At 34.8% G+C, this 20246-nt stretch overlaps 1 protein-coding gene across 9 annotated transcripts in view; it reads right to left on the reverse strand.

The window, feature by feature from the left end:
• Positions 1-723: 723 nt before the first annotated feature.
• Positions 724-20246, reverse strand: part of LOC129208141 (sodium channel protein type 2 subunit alpha-like) — a 75799-nt gene continuing 56276 nt past the window's right edge. For all 9 annotated transcript variants that reach the window (XM_054830392.1, XM_054830391.1, XM_054830390.1 and 6 more), the window contains 7 exons: positions 14278-14400; positions 12075-12356; positions 8820-8873; positions 7415-7552; positions 6241-6345; positions 4852-5122; positions 724-4004 (listed from right to left, as the gene is read on the reverse strand). In XM_054830392.1, coding sequence (XP_054686367.1) covers positions 2812-4004; positions 4852-5122; positions 6241-6345; positions 7415-7552; positions 8820-8873; positions 12075-12356; positions 14278-14400 — 2166 coding nt within the window. In that variant the 3' untranslated portion in view covers positions 724-2811. The remainder of the gene's footprint in view (positions 4005-4851; positions 5123-6240; positions 6346-7414; positions 7553-8819; positions 8874-12074; positions 12357-14277; positions 14401-20246) is intronic.

Raw genomic sequence — 20246 nt, forward strand, 5'->3', positions numbered from 1 at the left:
TTGAAATAGAATGTTTTACAGTCAATAAGACAATATTGTGTTTCAATGTACTATATCTTTCTGCCCTTGAACAGCATGAAGACAGCCATTATAAGTCAAAAGTTACTGTGTAACATCCAGATATTATGACTGTGAACACTACTTAAACTTAGCTGTGTTATGTGGTCTCTTTCTTGTGAGATCAAGTGAAATAGTATTACTTTTGAGAATTACTGGATTAAAAAGGATGACTGTACAATTAAAAACTTTTTATCTGTTTGCAATGAACCCTTTGGCTGAATGTTATACGGGACCAAACAGAGGAACTTTGCTGGAAAGTTCATTTGCATATTTAAGGTTCGTAAAGCACGGTCAGTTTTGGTAGCAGCAATGTGGCAAACTAAAACAATACCTTAGATACTGAGCAATGCCTTTATGGTTTGGAAGGGCTCTTGAGGGTTCACAGAAAGGCTGTCGGGGCAGAATGTGTAGGCATCCTGTGTTAATCCCCAGATGGTATGCTAGTGACAAAGAAGTAGAAATCAATGGCTTATGGTCAAAGTTCTTAGATTTTTTTTTTTTTAAATTGTTTTACATAAAAAAGTTAAAATGTGAAGAGTAAGGTATTTAGCTCTAGTGATAAAGAAAGCATTCTTTATTTGTACCGAAGCCAGTTTTTATCTTAACGAGCAGAAGGATGCAGACGAAGAAAAATACAATAAAAAATGAAATCTTTATTTTTTGGCTCATTTGTAATGTTGTTTACATTGTTTATGATAATAACAATTTCCTGCATGCATTTCACCAACACATTACAAGTCAAAAGCATTTGTAAAAGAAAGATTCCACATTATAATGTTAGCTTGTGTATGAAACACAAAATGTCCTGATGTCCTTGATTATACAAATGTGCCATTTTGTTCTTGGGAAATATTGTGGATCCTAGTTGTACAAGTCTAGTGCAGCGTGATTCAAAAAGAATTAAGAATAGGCTATGTAAACAGACACTGCAAGATAGCAAGGATTTCATGAACAATGAGACTATCTTGGAACTTCTGATTCAAACAGCGCTAGAAATTCGCACATTCCCCTAATACTTTCCTTTCTATGTCCTGTTACCAGATATAACTATTTGGAAACAAGCTGAGTTCCAGATTTACACAATTTACTTCACATTGAAATATATGCAAATAGAATATTAAAACAAGATAGTCTACAGATACTCACTTTTTTTCTCATAGTGTGATGATGCCAGTTTGAAATTACTGTGGTTAGAAAGTAAGCCAAGTAAATGAGGAAAGAAATATAAGAAACAGTGATCTAAACTTCAAGACACTTTTCTTATATACAAAACTGTTGCCAAATGGTATTTCTTTACATTATTTATATATGCTAACCACATTTTAAACAGGTTCAACAATTTGCAATATGGCCTGTACAGTCTGATTCTACACCATATAGTAGCCACTTCAAATTTAAAATGCAAAACTAAAGAAGCTCATAAATAGCTGCAAACTATTGCTTAATGATTTGAAAGAATGAGGTCTGGTTGGACAATTTGATTCACTTCACCACTGACGTGGCTTCCTATAGTGGAGACTGTGGACAGTGGAAGGAGCAAGATACAGCAACAAAAGCATTGACATGCATCAGTGATACTCTCCAAACTATCTATAATGACACAGAATACAACACGTCCTTTTCGGCTCTTGCAAACTACCCGTACTGTGGCACATACCTGATGCAATTCACTTGGCAAAACCGTTTAATTCTCTGGTCAAATATGTGTGACAGTATACTGTTAATATTTACATGGAAAAGGGTATTTTATTGATTCACTGGCTGTTGGCCATAATGAGAGAAGACAGTAGTTAAAGAACAGTCTAAGAAAAAATTTGAGCTTGTTTAAAAAAAAAAAAAAAGCGAAAGAAATCACAGGTATATTTTGATGAAGCTATTTTTCCAGTGCAGAGACTGCACAATATTTTTTAAGTTGTGATTGCTTTAACAAAAACAGTAACTTATTCATGTTTAATGATTTGCATAAAAATAAGTCATTGCAGATTCCTGTAAATTAGAGGACACTTTCCAGGCACATTTATCTGGATGCACATAATCTGGATACAGCCATACAAGTAGTAAGTACACCTCAAATTTAAGAGCAACCCTGAAACATGGAAGTTCCTAAAATCTTTAGCTTTGTGCAATGTCATATTTTTATTTACACATGATTGACAAGTGCAGCATGCCTATGCAAATCACTTCTTTCTGTACATTATAGAGAATCTGAGAGTAGAACACCTGGTCCTCATACCTCTTTCCCCAACATAAAACCTATTACAAAAATAGTCACGTATAATAATAAACAAGTTGTGAATTAAAAAATGATAAATACGCTAATAGTGATTTTTTAAAAATATGACAAATGTAGCAGTTGCATTACAAACAGTGAAGAGAATTACTGTTCTATATGTTTCGCAGTATGTGAAACAAAAAAGTATCGCTTTGCACTCATTTCATGCTCCGTGTTCTCTGTGGAGCCACTTTTTCATTCTTAGCAGTGTCAGCTGTAGTAAAAACAGTAACCTCTTGTCAAGTTTGTTACCCTGATTCACAGAGTCACAGTTTGATGATGAAGGTTCACTGTTTTGTTATAGGCACTGACCTTAAGTATATATATAATGTATATATATGCACACACACGCGCGCACGCACACACACATATACGTGTAAAAACTGTCAGTTTGGCATAAACCTCCTGCAGGAGTCCAGTTGATGCTTCATTCTCAAAGACTGTAAACAAGTTGTCCCACAAGCAGAATTCTTAGATCTTTATTTTTTATTTTCCCTGACATCTTTACCTTTGTAGTTCTTTTCTGCTTTATCTTTTTCATATTTTTCTTTGTCTGGCTTTGTTACACTGTCATAAGAAGGTGGGGAAGTTGTAGAGGAACTCTCATCCGTTTTTTCTGGAGTGGAGTTTCCATTTAGTTTATCAATAATTATCTCTCTTATAACTGGTCCATCTCCTTCTTTGTTTTTATTTCTGTTATATATACTAGACACCTTTTTAACTTTTTGCCTTAAAAGGTAGCGCCTGTAAGCACGCTGAATAATGACAGCAGATACCTCCTCCTGTTTTCGTTTTAATGTGGTGGTAATTGGTTCATAGGAGACTTTTGAAGGATTGGCTGCCATAAACCGATCTTCCATCTGTATTCTGAGGGCATCCATCTCCCCACTTTCCCCCAAAACACGCTTTGTGAAAGCAAACAAGATGTCAAGGCAGTGAATTCTGTCACCGCTTACCATGGGCAGATCCATTGCAATAAGCTGGACTTTGTTCGGTTTTGCTATAAGAAGAGGAGGATCTAACGAAGCTGCAAAATCAGACAGCTTACTGTATTCTATGAATTGTGTTGCATCAGGATCAAACTTCTCCCAGACCTCATAGAACATCTCAAAGTCATCCTCGCTCAAGGGTTCAGCGCTTTCTTCGGTAGCAACACTGAAGTTCTCCAAAATCACAGCAATGTACATGTTCACCACTACCAGAAACGATATGATAATGTAGCTGACAAAGAAGAAAATCCCAACGGAAGGGTTGCCGCAGTCGCCTTTCACGGAGCTTCCTGGATGATCTTTATGGGGGTCACAGTCTGGCTCCCCACTGTTAAGAATTGGGGCTAGCAAACCATCCCAGCCAGCAGATGTGGTAATTTGAAACAGGCAGATCATGCTGTTGCCAAACGTTTCAAAGTTGAACATGTCATCAATCCCAACTTCCCTCTTAACATAGGCAAAGTTGGACATGCCAAATATCGCGTAGATGAACATGACCAGGAAGAGCAGCAGCCCAATGTTGAACAAAGCAGGAAGAGACATCATCAAAGCAAAAAGCAGAGTGCGGATCCCCTTAGCGCCTTTAATGAGACGCAGGATTCGACCGATTCTGGCAAGTCGGATGACTCTGAACAGTGTGGGGGACACAAAATATTTCTCAATCATCTCAGCTAAGAACATACCTAGAGAAAAAAAATGAATATAGTTTTATTTATTCATTACCTATAGAAAGATTTATTAATTGCTGTCTCCAAAACAGTCAGTATTGAAAGCTGTTATTAAGTTGAAGCACCTTCCTTATGTTGGAATGCTATCTAGGAGAAGGGCAGTAAGTAAAAGACAGACGACTGCTTGTGCCAAGGTAGCTAGTGTCTGTCTAAGGTTTCAGTTAATCCTAAAGCAGCCTGGAAAGAGAAGCCTCTGTCTTAGATATAATTAATTCTTGAAACTGAGCCTATTACCACTGTCTTTTATGAAGGACTATATTGGCTTAATTTCTGTAAATTAGTGAGGTTTTTTTATCCTGAGGATCTACACTGTATCAGTATAGCCTCTCTCAGGTGTATCACTCTTTAAGGCTTAAGTTTTGTCACAGCGCTCATTTGCACCTTGGAGAGTCATTAGCATTTAATTCACAGAAATCTAAATATTCACCAAGACCTTAGTTAGCAAAAGCAATTAAAAATCTCACCCCCTTCACATTCTTTTCAGTTTTAGTACTGAAAGCAAATTTGTGGTTAGTTCACATATACCACTAAACATTCCTCTTTATATTTGTACACGTTAATCTAATGTGCCAAATAGTTCGTTTATGTCTTTTGATGTGGAAGATGACAGCGAATCTAATGGGAGAGAGAAAAATCTTCTATGTAACATTTCATATATTGTATGCTATAAAGTATGAAGATCTGAATCAACATGCAAGCCATATAGGAAACAGAAAATTTCATATTCAGTATCATAACATTCTTGAAACAAACATTCCCTTTTCGTTCCACTAGTTCTTTCTTGAAAGGGAATTGCTCTTACCTACTATGGAGAGAATCACAACCACAAAATCAAAAATATTCCAGCCTACAGTGAAGTAGTAATGGCGAAGTGAAATTAATTTCAGGACACATTCTCCAGTGAAAAGGATAATGAACACAAGGTTAATTCGGGATAAAATTGTTTCCATTTCTTTACTCTGGTCGTCTGTTTCTACCATCATTGTGACCATGTTAAGGCAGATGAGTATCATGATGCTGATGTCAAATACTTGTTTGGTTACAAAATCAAAGACCATGCCTTGGAATTTGTTCTGCAAAACCAAAGACAGAATATAGTTTATACTCCAAAAATATTTCTTTGCAAATGCCAAATGGGAAAGCAAGTCCCTGCAAGATTTAAGAGTGCAGAGCAAGACCTATTCACAATACATCTGGTAATATAGACTAAACCCATGCTGGTTTGTGTCTCATCCTCTTAAAGCAGATCAAGAAGCGTACCCCTGTTGGCTGAAGGGATGAGAAGAGAAACAATGCAATAATAATAGTAATAACATTGATAATTAATATTTTTGTTGTAAAAAGGTGGTATAACTTGATACCCAGCAAGAGTACCAGCCAAATGTAAACTCATTTTCTTATCTTTATTCTTAGCTGGTTTTAGTATACTAAACCCCAGAGATGTCCCTCTCTTCCTTAAACTAATGGTGCTTGGTGAGATTGTTGTACCGCTAAAGTTGCGTGTCTCAAACACACCACAACTGCAATATCCTAGTTTTCCTTCAGTACTTAGGTAAATGTTTATTGCCATATGTCTCTCCTTAGAAAGACTTTTTTAAAACTACTCAGTGCATAAGATGCAACAAGTATTTTATTTTTCCCAAACACTGTAGAGTTCAGTAAACAACAGAGTGGTTTCTTATCTTAGACACAAATTTATCCTAGTTTATGCTTTACTCCCTAGAGCATTCTTTTATTGTGTAAAATTATCTGCATCTGTCTTTCTCGTTCACATTAGGTGACCACTGCCCCCTTCTGTCTTCAGCAGTGAGGGCCAATGCATCCCCATTTCCTACAAATTCTCTGGGAGGAGAAAAACCAGAAAATGAAAATTAAGTTTTTCTGTGGGTAACAAGGACGAATAAATGATCCAATCAACTGTACTTTTCTAGGACTTATGCAGGGAATTATGAAATTTATCACATTCACTTTATTAAATCCTACAGTTCATATGTCAGAGTGTATGTTTTTAAAAGAAACACGAACAATCTCATCTGCTGAATTAAAAAAAAGGGGGACAAATTCTACCTTTACAAGAAAATAAATAGAAAAAAATAATTTCTTTCCAGACATATAACCTTCTCTTGTTAGCTACAATATATTCCCAAATGAGCATTTAATATTAGGGGTATTAAAATCAAATCACTCTTACCACTGGCCTTGGTATAGGTTTCTGTGGCTTTTTGGATCCCAGTTTTTTCATTGCATTGTAATATTTCTTCTGTTCTTCTGTCATAAATATATCTTGACCTCCAAAGTAAAGAAATAATATAAAAACTAATTACTATCATGTCCACACATACACCATTTAACTATAGTATGTCTCTCTGTAATATTACATTTATATTTGATTTATATAACAAAAGTGATTTTTTTCAGGTATTTATAGTGTGGATGCTCATATGCATTCCTAACACACAAAAACACCCCTTACTCATGCCTCGTCAGGCTGATGGTTGAGTTTTTCCAGTGTCTTCGTGCTCACTTTTGCTGATATGGCTAAAATGGTTCTTACTGTACTGATGCTGTTAAATAACTTGCTGATTAGGATATGTTTAGTACATAGGAACCTGTCTGGTGCCTTATATATCCTAAATTCTGGATAGACTTTTAGGATTACAGCTAGCCAGGTCTAAAAGTGGGGTAACTGAGGCACAAGTTGTGTCAAGGGAGAGTATTTGGGTCTAATCTAAGGGGTTTTATGACAGCAAAAAAAATCACCTTTGATATAAATTTAAGAAAAGTAATCTAAATCATGCCATAGCAAGTTATTAATTAAAACACCTCTGGAACCTTGACTAACTCAAATTAGCCTTACATGCTGCCAGTCAGATGTTCAACTGACTGACTGACTGAATTTCAGTAAATTGTGCTTGTTGATGAGTCTGAACTAAGTCAGATGGAAACACAATGTCAAAGTCACTGTCAATATAATTATTTTAAACATACTTGTATGTCAAATGTATACAGAAAAAATAACCTTCTCCTTATACCTTTGCTTTATTATTGCTAATAAATTAGAGATTGTATTTGTGTCTAAGTTCATCTAATTTCTCACAAAAGTGTTAGAAAAATACAGCTCTTCTGTACACAGTTTCCAAATTATTATGAACTGACTCATGATTTATCCTTCTTTGCTTGTCGAAATGCTGAAATGTAAAGGTCAAAATCACATCCACAGATTTAGCACAGATTATCTTAAAAAAAAGAGACATTTTTATTCAAGGACTTCAAATAACTTGATTTCTATTAGCTTTACACAAATAAGTTATTAATTCATTATAGCTAATAATTTATGTCACTATGGAAACGTTTTAAATACTTATCTTCTTTTTTTGTTGGTTGAAGTTGTCTATAATGACACCAATGAAAAGGTTCAAGGTAAAGAATGATCCAAATATGATAAAGATGACAAAATAAAGATACATATACAAGTTGTCCTCATACTTAGGTTGATCTTCTACCTAAAAAATATTATAAATGTTATTACCCATGAGAATACCAGATGTAAAAAACCATGTATATAATTTATGAATAGGTATGTGCTATCTCAGCTAGAAAAGCTATAAACTGCACTCAGTTATTAAAAGGACTCAACATGTCCGTTCCAATCAATATTTGGAGAACTGGAAGCTGACAGAATGATTACTCATATGGAATTTTAAAGTAAACATTCACACAGATATGTTTATGTATGTACATATACACAAAGTTCCTTGCATAGAAGGAAGAAGCAATGTGAGACTGAGATCATTCATTAGTACTTAAAATTTTAACAATACAAATCTGAATATTTTATATTGTGTTCAGTAGATTTTTATGCAACAGAATAAATCAATTTTACTATCACCTGAATCCCCTTGGAACTCTTTCGGTCTTGCATGAGTGTTCTTACATCTAGCTAAGAACAGATGCTTTCAATAAATTTCTAGTGAGTATATGTTTTGTGAAATCCATTAAATTGAGACAAATTTCTAAGGAGGATTTTGTTATCGTCTCGATTTTTCCAGATTCCACATCTCAACACCTGCACCTCTACTGCACAATGTGCTAGAGTGTAGAAATGCTGAAGTTAATCAAACAGGATATATTACTCTGGGAGACAAGTATCACTGTGTGATGACGGCTATCACTAATGGGACTATAAGCTAGGTTGTATAGAACTAGTTCAGGCAGCTGTGTTGCACTTCTTTGTACAAGGTAAACATAGTTTTAGTTTTGTAGCCAAGATAAAATTCTAATCCCTAGAAAACTTAACAGATGATGTTCAACCTTAAAATCTTATTGCACTTAAATAGCTAGATAACGGAAGTGCTCAACCTAAAGAAACAATGAATTGCACAGTTACAAATTATAAAACAAGATTAATATATTCAATGCACAATAATTACATTATATAATCTTAAATTAATTCATACTCATGATTACCAAAGGAAGTGGTTAAAAAAACTCTTGGTTTTTTCATTAACATTAGCTTTTCCAAAAAAAAGTCCTGTTAATTTAACTTATTTGGCTAAACAGAAGGAAGTGGGATTAATTCTTCCCACTACAAATTCTGAGATTTGTGAAGTTACATAGAAGTTCCTTTCTAGACTAAATTTATCTGGAAAAAATATGTATTGGTGCTGATTATAAGTCTTAATGTTATTGTATGTGTGGCTGTTTAAATTCTATACTCTGTAAGTATATCAGAATATAACCAGCAGATGATCTTGAAAGTCTTACACTTACATCTCGTGAATCAACAGCAGCATACATAATATCCATCCATCCTTTGAAAGTAGCCTAGAAATAAAATACAGTTGTTTATCTTCCCTATAAAAATTCATAATGTGGAAAATAACTAGGTCACAGCATTTGGACCTTAACATTTGATAAAATCATATATAAATTTATAAACCACATTTAATAATGCAGGCATAATAAGATATTTTTCAGACTAATACTAGTTTTTTTGAGAAATTATTTTTTAGGTATTCCAAAGATATCAAAAATCAGGCTCTGAAGGTCTCAGCAAGGGCACAGTGTGTTTGGAGCTGCAGATGTTTATGTTGCAGATGAAGAATGGCAGACTCAGACATTAGTGCTGGCGGTGTTCGGGTAGAATCTACTAGAATCACTCGTGACAGCCATTTTATCAAGTTTACAGCAGGAATTGATGGAGTCAGTAATACAACTCCTGGACAGAGGCCAACATGCACCTGAATGTTTTTGGTATGGCTAAACTGCCATGGTATTTTTAGAAATGTTTTAATCCCACACAACTAAAAGGCATAGACTCTTCCTAATCAAAATTTACATTGGTTCTTGAGGGATAAGATTTACAAAAGACCAAAAAGTGAACTGTGAAAGAGCTGTGATTAACTTTTATAAAACTTTGGGCTGAGTTCCTAGTCAGACTTTTTCAAAGTAGAGTAAAGAGTAAAAAAGATCTACCATCATTACTCTAAGGAGGTGAATTTCATGAACGTGGAATGTCCACTTTCTGAGGAACACCAAAGGGTTGGTGTGACATGCTAGTTGAAGGTGTGAGTGCCTGCTCATTAGCCAGGGTTTCCAAGCTTGTTCACTATAAAGAACAAAAGAGCTGAAAAGCCTATGAAATGAACAGATAAAGAGCATCTCTGCTGAGCAGACTCCGGAGAGGAACCATCCCAAGGATTATATTTGCATCTGTACTTTCCAGAAGTAGCTCTGGTACTTTGGTACGGCTGTAGTTTTCACAGCAGAAAACTTGCACTCTGGGATTGTTCATGTCCTCCTGAATCTTGCAGTGCAATACAGATTTACTAAGAAGGTATGCTTGGAGCCAGGCTTCATAGATCTTTCTGGATCAGTTGACAATTGACAGCCATTTGGTGCACTTTGCATAGCAATATTAGAAGAGGAGCAGAGTTTGAGAAGAGCAATAAATACAGAAGAAGAGTGGAGGGAGAATGTTAATGGAGACAATCAGCTGAACAGGTGACATGATCTAGGCTCAAGGATCCCTTAATCTCCGCAGGAAAAGTAAAGGGTGGAAGGGAATATTTGAAAAGGAAAATAATGAAAAATCAGAACAAAAAGAAATAAAGAAAGAAGAATGAAACATCCACAGTAGTGATGTAGTAATTAAAGACCAACACTATCTGAGTGGGTGACACAGATGACATTCAGATACAGCTTCAAGAGACTAGAAGTTTTCCTTACACATCTTCAGAGGCAAGTATTGATAATAAGGTGGTTCACTTTAATCTCTAGTACAAGGGTAGCAATGAGATCTGAAGTCAGAGAATTAGAATCATCATTCAGTACTACTACTCAGCACATGAGAGTCACATTGCTTCAGACGCAAAACATTTTAAGCCAGGTAGTTCATTTGGGAACCAGGGTCAGTTGGGGATACTGCCCTGAGCCGGGATAGAAGGGACAAGCGTATCATTCTTAGATAACTTGGTGATACCAGAGCAGTAACAATCCCATGACATTTCTGGTATCTTTTCATGCAGTGAAGCTGTATGTCAAGTTACAGACAAGTGACTCTACAGAGCTCAATCATCTAAACATAATTGCTTGCTTTCTTGCTTGTGTTTTGAATCAGATATCAGCTATCGGAAGCTTCATTCTAAGCCAAGGGGCCTGTAAAGAGCCAAGGTCTTTATTCCTCTGATATAAAAAGAAAGTATGCTTACTTAGTCCCTAGAACAAAGATGTTTCTGTACCACACTGCATAGGAAAAGGACTTGAAGGGGAAATAAAATTTACAGACTTTGTATAAGTAGCAGTAATTAATAGAATGAATATGCCATGCATGTAATACAATACCATCAAATACTTCACAAGGATAATGCTATAAATAACATAATATTTATTTAGTGTATTATAGTGACTCATTAACAAGCATTAATGGAATATCATATTTATAAATCATGAGTATTTTTTGTGATAAAAGTATTTTACATTTTCCTATTTTACCCACAGTTTAATGTCTTTGTAGTTTCATGTACTTTCATGAAATGTTTATTTTAGTAGCAAGTGCTGTTTATCTGCAAACATCAAGAGAAAGTGTTATATGATTAATCAGACCTAATGTTCAATTAGGATCTGTCTATCAGTAACTATACATATTCTTGCCATGAGCAGCTCCTACTTTTCTCAGAGGATTTCAGATCTCTTACACAAGTATTATAATAGAGAAAGAATTGGCTCCATGCTACATGAAACATTGAGTGCCCCAATCTCAGATTTTGCATTATTTATGATTCTTTTCCCTAAACCCACTTCCAGGTCTGAAAAATCAAGCCCCTATTAAACAAATATTTGCACTGGAGACACCAAGTTGATACATGTTTATTTTAACCATCTAACTTACAAACTGGTTCCTTAGATGATTATAGACATGAAGAAAAATCCACTCTACCTTGACCAGGCTGTTGACAAAAGAAGAATTATTTCACAGTGCCAAAAGTGCCTAGATTAATGGATTTTGACTGCGAAAGAATGTTCCTGTGGATGTGTAATGATACCTTGGAAGAGATTATGTGGGAGGCATTGGCAGTAGTTGCTCACTTCAGACCAGACAGTCAGTTAGGATGTCTGCCCTCTTTTAAGCTGCTGTCTGCCCTCCTGTCTCACAGCTGAGCTCATGAAGGAGGGGAGAGACCTTGTGAGTAATTAGAGGGACCTCTGAGCCTTGTCCACTGTGGCAAGACTCATGAAATGCATTTCTGGAGTTTGTATAGTGCACCACTAAAAAAATTATTGTACCTTTTTCACTTACTATTTTCACATTATTATCATCATGATGGGACTGTATTCCCCAGCCTTGGAATGGAAAGTTACTCTACTATCATTAATACAAAAATTACAGATGACAATGCTATAGAGTTGTGTAAGCTGTACATCATTGCAATGAAGAAATTATTCCACTGCTTAACAGTCTTAACTTGCCCATTTTTCCTAGACTTCTTTAAAAAGAGCAAAAAGAAAATATATAAATTTACTTACTACTTGAAGCAGAGCAAGATATCCAGCTCCTACATTATCAAAGTTTACTTTCACATTTTTCCATCGGGCACTTTGATTGTTTTTTATGAGTTCCTCACACTGAGTATAATTGTTGACATCACTGACATCAAACATCTCACCAGTTGTAGTGTTGACACAGTGATAGAATTTGCCAGCAAACAGATTTACTCCCATGATGCTGAAGATGAGCCAGAATATAAGACAAACCAGCAGTACATTCATGATAGATGGAATTGCTCCTACAAGGGCATTTACAACCACCTAGTGTACAAATTAGACAAAATAGCCACTTAGTTTATGAACAGAAAAATAAAAATACTTTTAAAATGTTAAAACAGTATTAGTATGGAATGGACAGTTAAAATATTACATTAAATACTTATGGGGGAAATGTTATTTAAGGCTCAATAAAAACACTAGTGAGATTGAAAATAGCAAGAAATAAAATAATATGGAAACAAAGACAATGCAAAAGTCTGAAAAAAACCTCAAAAAGCAAAAGAAAACCTGTTAGTAGCAAGATGGATTCTTAGAATTTGTGTGCTCTAGAGAAAAAGAGAGAAATAAATGTTAAATTCCAACAATACAAATCAAAATATATAAATAGAAAATAAACCAGAAAAAGATCAAAGAATGATGATGTGGAAGACTGAATAAAAATGTTTGCATGTAAAACTATCATGACTAATGATTTTATTCTCAGAAACTTTATGTATATATTGGCACCAGAGTATTTTAGCATCTACATACAACGTAACATAATTAAGCATATCTTATTTAGTTCTTATTAGCAGCATCTGTTGTAAGTCTTGGTTTTAAATTGCCTGGCTCACTATAGTTGCTCTTACACTTATCTGTTAGGGTTTTTTTTTTCAACTGGCTGCATTTAATACAGTTGAGCTACTCTATATGGGCAAGTGGCAGTAAAAGATCAGATCAAATCCTGTGACAAAAATTTTCTTTTACTTATTGTGATTGAATTAAAAGAAAGCTGCAGATATTCAGACAATAATTTTCTACCAAATCAGTAGAGATGGCAGTAGGTTTTTTGTGTATGGTTTTGAAAATAGTAGTATTTTTCAGTTCACTAATTTGACTGAAAGTAGTTTAAGATCAATAGAGGTTTTGCCCATTTATTAGATAAGGACTTAGGAGTTTGCAGTGCAAATCATGTAAAACATAGTGGTGATGGCAATGTGCCACAGGACACACTCCCCTACGCTGGCTAGTGTGGCCACCACTAGAATATCAGCAGCCTCAACCCAGACAGGAACCACATTATTTGGAAATTTAAGAGCTATGACCAAACTATAAACATGTATTGCAGCATCTGGGTATTTTGAAGCGAAAAATTAAAAGATTTCTCAATAACATTACCTTGTTAATTTTTTATGCATCAGTTTTTCCAGGAAATAGCATAGTCTGCATTTTCAGCAGACAGCTTGTAATAGTTTGGGATTTTTTCATCATATTGGTAGAATATGAAAATTGGAAGGATTTAGCTGTGTAGGAGGAGAGGTAAGATGGCAGCAGATGCATTTATATGAAATAAAGGACACTAGCTGAGAAAATTATTTCCCATCTCTCCTACACTTCCAACCTCACCTTTATTTCAGGTATCTGTTCAGAGAACCTTTCCCTAAAACTGCAGCATTTATTGTGGAATTTTTTCCCCCAGGCAGGTAGACAGGGAGCCACAGGGAGGCTTTAGTTTCTGGTGTGTCACTTGTCAGCTGCTTTTTGTTTTGGTTTGTTTTCTGGCTAATCCTGTTCTATCCTGAACCACTGACAAACTAACAGAGAATAGAATTTAGCTACAGAAATTTATAACATAAAGTCCCCAGCTAAACTGAAGAAAAAACCCCCAACCCTCTGTTCTAAAATTTCTCATGTCCTTTTACTTTTCTATATAGATCTACAAATAAATGGAAATTTCAACAGTCAGTGGGCTGGGGATAACACTACTATGCAGCAGTGAGCAGGCAGATTTCATGAGCTCAAGGTCTGATCTCCAAATGTAAGCTGTACAGATCTTGTGTATAAAGACATGTTGGAAGGCCTTTTTTCACACATTTTTCCATGCATTCCCATTCTGGAGTTCTTTGCAGGAGGTATGAGTGTTACACTTCTATGTTGACTTTTGTATGCATACATGCATTCAGACTCATTCATTTTATCTCACCCTCATTCCTTCAAATCGTGACAAGGCTCTTAAAGGTCTTAAAGCTCTTAATGTCCGAAGCGATTTAATGGCACCAAGTTCAGAATAGCCCAAAGCATTGGCTATTAAACTAACCAATGAGACCTGTACAAATACAGAAAAAATATCATTATAAACATTTTTCTACACTGTTTATTTAAAAAGAATATAGATTCAATCAACAGAAAGATCAACAGTGACAAATGGAAGAACACAATTCTTTGTTCCAATGTGTGACATTGGAGGCCCAATCCCACAAGTTTCATACTTGCTGGAAAGTCATATGAAGGCATGTTTGAGAAAGGATTATATGCTATTAAATGTCTGTTATAGCTGGATAGGGTTTAACAGTAAGATGGAAGCACACTGTTGGTGGAGGATAAAATATTCAGAAATATTTAAAGACAAAATAGCCATACTTTCAGTAACTACATTAAGGTTCAACCTACCAAGCAATTTAAAATTCTGAATACATTAGGATAGTTTATTAACTACTGACAATATTATTAATATCTATAATCACTAATAATATGATAAATAATGTAGTGATTAATTAGGTTTTGTTATAAATATTACTTCTAAGTCCAACACTCAGTTCATAGCAACAACTTCCAGGGTATCTGTGAAATATTTATTGACAGAGGTGGTACTTTCTCACTTGCCTGACATCTCAATAATTTTTTTAGGAAAATATTATGGGATATATTTTAACAGATGCTAGCATTATAACAGTAAGTGCTTTATTATCTACAACAGTAGTGAGCTCCTGATTCATGTTACCGGGATTTTATTATAAACCAATCCACTTCAGGAAGGATCAATTAATTTGTTTCTCAAATGGAACTGAGTTTTAAACAGTGTTAATGTGAAGTAATTTAATTTACTTACTTTGAGCAGTTTTGGAGACAAGAGTGGGGAAATACCATACCTTAGCTGTAATTTATTCACTTCTACCAAAAGCATAGAAAACACATAAATGAACGTGGGCATATTTGAAAAAAATCCCTCAAATGTTAATTTCTGTACCTCAGTCTAGAGAGTTCCTCAAATAATTGGCTGTACAGAAAAAGGCATTCACTCATAATGGTGGTAAGATTTGTCCATTATATGAAAAGGTGGTTTCCTATGGTACTTGTATTCATAAATAACAATTAGATGAGTCATAAACACAAGAGTTACAAGATTATGTCTCCAAAGGACAATCTGAGAGCAGATAGAACTCAGTTGTTCATTACTGTGTTGCTATGTATATTAATCTAACAGAAAATAGTATTTTAGTGAATTCATACCACTGTACCTTTCAACTGGATCACATCTCAGGATGTAAATCTTTTATCAAAGGAAAGGCTTATTTTACTGCTGTAATGGATAATTTTGTAAAGGAACTTGCTGAGATTTATAATCATATTAGAGAAGAAAATCTTACTGATTTTCTGTAGTCTTACTGAAGTTTGTTCACTTACAAGAGACAACATTATTGTTTCTTCCATTACATTAATTATTGTAATTATTTGTTATTAACAATTGTCATTAGTACAATTTATTTGTCCTGTGATTCTACGGTGAGAGAGTTCTTTTTTATCCTTAGCCACTCTTAATATATTCCAGAGATAACAAGACATGGAATTCTCTGTATTTTTAACAGAATATTCATTGATTCACTCGCATCAACAAGATACTCAGACATGACAAACTTTAGCATAAAGACAGAACACTTTGCAGATTAAAAATAAACTATGAAATACATATTAAAAAACATGTCCCTCACTGGGAATGCAAGACATCTCTCTTAAAAATGAACTCACATTAATGGTTTCTTCATTTTATACCTTTCTCCCCAAACTAGCACTGTGCCTTAGCTATCTTTCACAAACAAGACTCCATAAGCTAGTTTCATAGCTGTAGCTCCTGTAACTTCAGCGACACTGTGTATATTGGCAGTTTTTAGGTTCTGGTTGTGAGTCGTTCTCCGGTGTAGTTTGTGCTTTCCATTTCAATCTATTTGCAGCTTTCTTACCGTGGTGCTAGTGCTCCTACATCATAAACCTGAAGTTGTTTCACAGAGAAATACTTCATCTATTGTAAACAACATGTTTTCCTCTGAAGGACAGTTCAAATGAGAGGCAAAGATTTGCTTGGAATTCTTTGATATTAATTCTATTGCATATACAGCATAGGTATATACAGCATAGGTATTTACAGCTGTTCTGTACTGCTCTGGCTTTCTCAGTCTTCTTAGCTTGGTCTTCTGTCATCTGTTCCACCTGTTTTGTTGCTAGTAGGTGAGAAAATAAATGTCTTTGTACATTGGTAAATAGATTAATTTATTTCTTTTGAGATAGGAATGCATGCAGATACAGTAATTTTAAAAATGAATATGAACTCAAAATGTTGAAAAGAATTTTTACATTCGTCTCCTAAAACTGAAGAGTTGTACATCCACTTTTCTGTGTACAGATCTTCTAATGTAGACTTACCTGTTGCAAAAAAATGTTTTGAAACTTGGCAGTCACAATTAGCCCTGCTCAATATCTTCAGTCACTGTCATCTGAGCCAGATTGTTGGTCATACAGCTCCACATTGACTTTATTTCTATTTAGGCCTAAAGTTTTAATCCCTGTGAATTCTGTGCTACTTGGTGAGGTGGCTAATTTATGTGATTTGATTCCAGGTCCCCAGTGGCATATGGCTCTCCTTACTTCCAACACTGCTTATCCTATCTTTCATGTTGTTTATGTGTTCAGGTATTACACTTAACTAGGAATAAAAATAAACTACAAGATTCAGAAAAAAAACCCCACAAAACCAAAGATTTTTCTTTCTATTAAGAAATTAATGATTTTTCTTATTTTTTGAAAGATAGATACTGTACTATTGGTTTTCCAGGTAGGCATTTTTGACTCTCTTGAAGACAGGACACTGGACCAAATGTAGCCTTTCTTATGCCTTATGTAACCTCTCTTGTGTTATGGTCCTATGCTAAGATAATATTTTTTTCTATATGTACTTGGTGAATAATTCTTAATTTATGGTATTTTACTGGCAAGTATTCAAAATTCATTTTGTCTAGATGCATAATTGTAAGCTATGATTCTCTTCCCCAACTCACTGAACAAGAGCTTTAGGTTTCATGCATATATCACCTGAATAGCCCTTTGAATTAATTAATTAATTTCATTAATTTCTGGATTATACAATGTTACCATAGTGTACCACGTTAGGATACACATAAGATACATGAGACTGTCTAGGAAGACAAAGAGCCATCTCTTTGGGTATCTGGTTTCCCAACACATCAATATATTCTTATTTCTTCTTATTTTTATTATGAAGTTGTTAGGGCAGCAGTTGCCTCTTACTCTGTGCATACAGCATTTAGTATATTAGTATAATGTGACCCTGATATTTCCCAGAATGTTGCTGCTGAGTTAATTATTCTGAAAAGCTAATAAAAAGGTTGAGAGCACAGTTTAATTAAATTACTTTAACTGTTTTAACAAAAAGCATGAAACATTTTTTGCTATATAAAGAAATATTATATAAGGCATCAATATGACCAACTTTTAATGTACTGTACAACAAGCCCAGTTGGAGGGTTGTTTTGCTACACTTATTTGTTCAAAAACTGTACCCATTGGAACGTTATCAGGCATGAGCAATTTCAGGAAGGTCAAAGATTTCATTCCACTTACAGATTCATTACTGCCCCACAGTATTTAGCAAATACATGATTTGTTTTAAATGTTACTTATTTCCATTTCATTCAAGTACAATTTATTAACACAATAATTTAGAAATAAAGTGTCTATTTATATATATATAAAGTGTCTATTATAGGACAACCTTATAAAGTTTAAAAATATACAGCATAAACCAGTATCCACTTAAGATTATCTAAGATTACATATCATAGCAGAAGACTGCACAAACAAATTTAGTAACTGACAAACTCATTGGGTATTTCCAGATTTCCTATCTCCTTCCCTGATGTCCTATCTCCTAACTTTGTATGTGGCAAAGACAACTTAGAGTCATTACAGCTGTACATCAAAACCTAGACATAATAAACTCATGACAGATGGCTTCTGGAAAAAGGGGTAAGAGTAAAAACCAAGGTACCGGCTGACATGCTCTATAGCATCTCTAGTTGTACTCGGTTAAGATATTGCTGTCTCAAGCATTTACTGGGTATCTCTGCCAGAATTAGTCTCCCCCAATATAGCTAATATGTCCCTTTTTCTCAGCTGCCTGCATCCAAAATTCAGTCTCTTAGCTTAAACCACTGGTAAATGTGAACTAATTGAACTAATTTACCAGATTGTGATTTTGGGTAAATAAGGCACTCTACCCAAGTATCTGCTCCTTGCTATAGATATTGTTGCATATAACAGAAGAGTGAGGCAGAGAGATGGTCTTAAACTGAGGTAGCCAGATGTACCAAGAGTCATCTGTCATGGCTGTAAACTGACAGAGCTGAAAATTGCCATTTCTTTGTGTAATTATTAAAATCTAATTTGGTCACAATCACTGAGAGCAACTATGGCTGTTTCTCACGGTGAGAGAAAGACTCAGGTATGTAAGATATTAAAGGTCAAAGCCCTAAAGGACTATCAGTGTTTACTCTTGAATAATTTTAGAGGATGGAATTAAACAATTTGATTAACTTTAGCCACTTCTAATGAAGAAGGGCCACTGGTGTTCTCACTGAATCACACCTGTTTAAACTGCCTGTTAAAGCAGTGTAGATTCTCTGCTTTTCTACAGGAAGGTAACATGAGTTCATATGTTTCTTTCAGGTGCTGTCTGGTGGTGCTAAAGGAATTGCTGAATTAGCCTTAGGCACAATAAGACATTTTTTTACCACTTTCTGGAGCATTGAATATAATTTTTCAAAAGTAGATGGTTCCAATCTCATTTAGTTATGCTTTTGTTTATAAAATTAAAATTGTGGGTAAAAAGCTGGCAAAATAAGCTACTTTACTTATGATGATGTTCTTTACAATTCTGAGAGCCTGCTCAGATAGCACCGTCTCTGAGGCTAAACTATTATTAAGAAACCATGGAGTATGGCTTAGAATAATCTGTTTAGGTATGTATTACAAAAAGAATAATTAAAAATGAGTTGTAGTTTATTTCTTAAAAAAAATCCATTCTTAACATAATCCTGGAAGGGAACATCTCTATTCTGTGTTAACATCATCTTAAGAAAACCATTCATGCTGTTCCATTCTAGTGTAGATTTTCAGGACAGAGCTAGAGATTAACAGTATAACAAAACTGACTTGGACAGGTTAAAAAATGAGAAGGTCTTCCATTTTAAGTTATGGGCCAATCTGGCTAGTTTGTTGGTTTTTTTTTTTCCTCTGGGAGTCACAAATCTGATACATTTCTATTATATATTCATAAAGAATATGTATTTATGGGACCAGGATTTATGCAAACTTCTCAAGAAATATGGTAGCTTGGGCAGAAACTGCTATAAATGCACATTTGCCCTGAGATGCCATCTCTCAGTTCCACACTGAGAACACGTATAGCCAATGAACTGGGTCAGATTATGTGTGAAGGCAAGAGACCAAAATATTCTGGGAGTAAAACCAGCTTTTATCCCTTTTGACAACATAAGCAAGGCCTTTGCACAGAAGTATATCACAGCTGGGAAAGCAGCCAAGAAATCTTTTATTCTCTTCTATCATAAACTCTGCCAAGTCTTAGCTGATTTAACTATTGCAGATTGTCAGTCCATTAAAACTAATTATTTTTTAGACCAATTTTTTTGCCACTGTCTTTCTATTTTTCTAAAAATGATAACAGTATAGTTTTGGGGGACGAAGTTCTGAGAACTCAGATGAAATCTAGACCAAATGTATCGTTTCAATTGCAAAGCTGCAATGTTTGTAGAAAAAACTTGCACAATATAGTGTCTTATTTGCTAAGGAATAAGGTAGTAT

The sequence above is a fragment of the Grus americana genome, chromosome 6 (assembly GCF_028858705.1).
Source record: "Grus americana isolate bGruAme1 chromosome 6, bGruAme1.mat, whole genome shotgun sequence".
Classification (NCBI taxonomy): Eukaryota; Metazoa; Chordata; class Aves; order Gruiformes; family Gruidae; genus Grus; species Grus americana.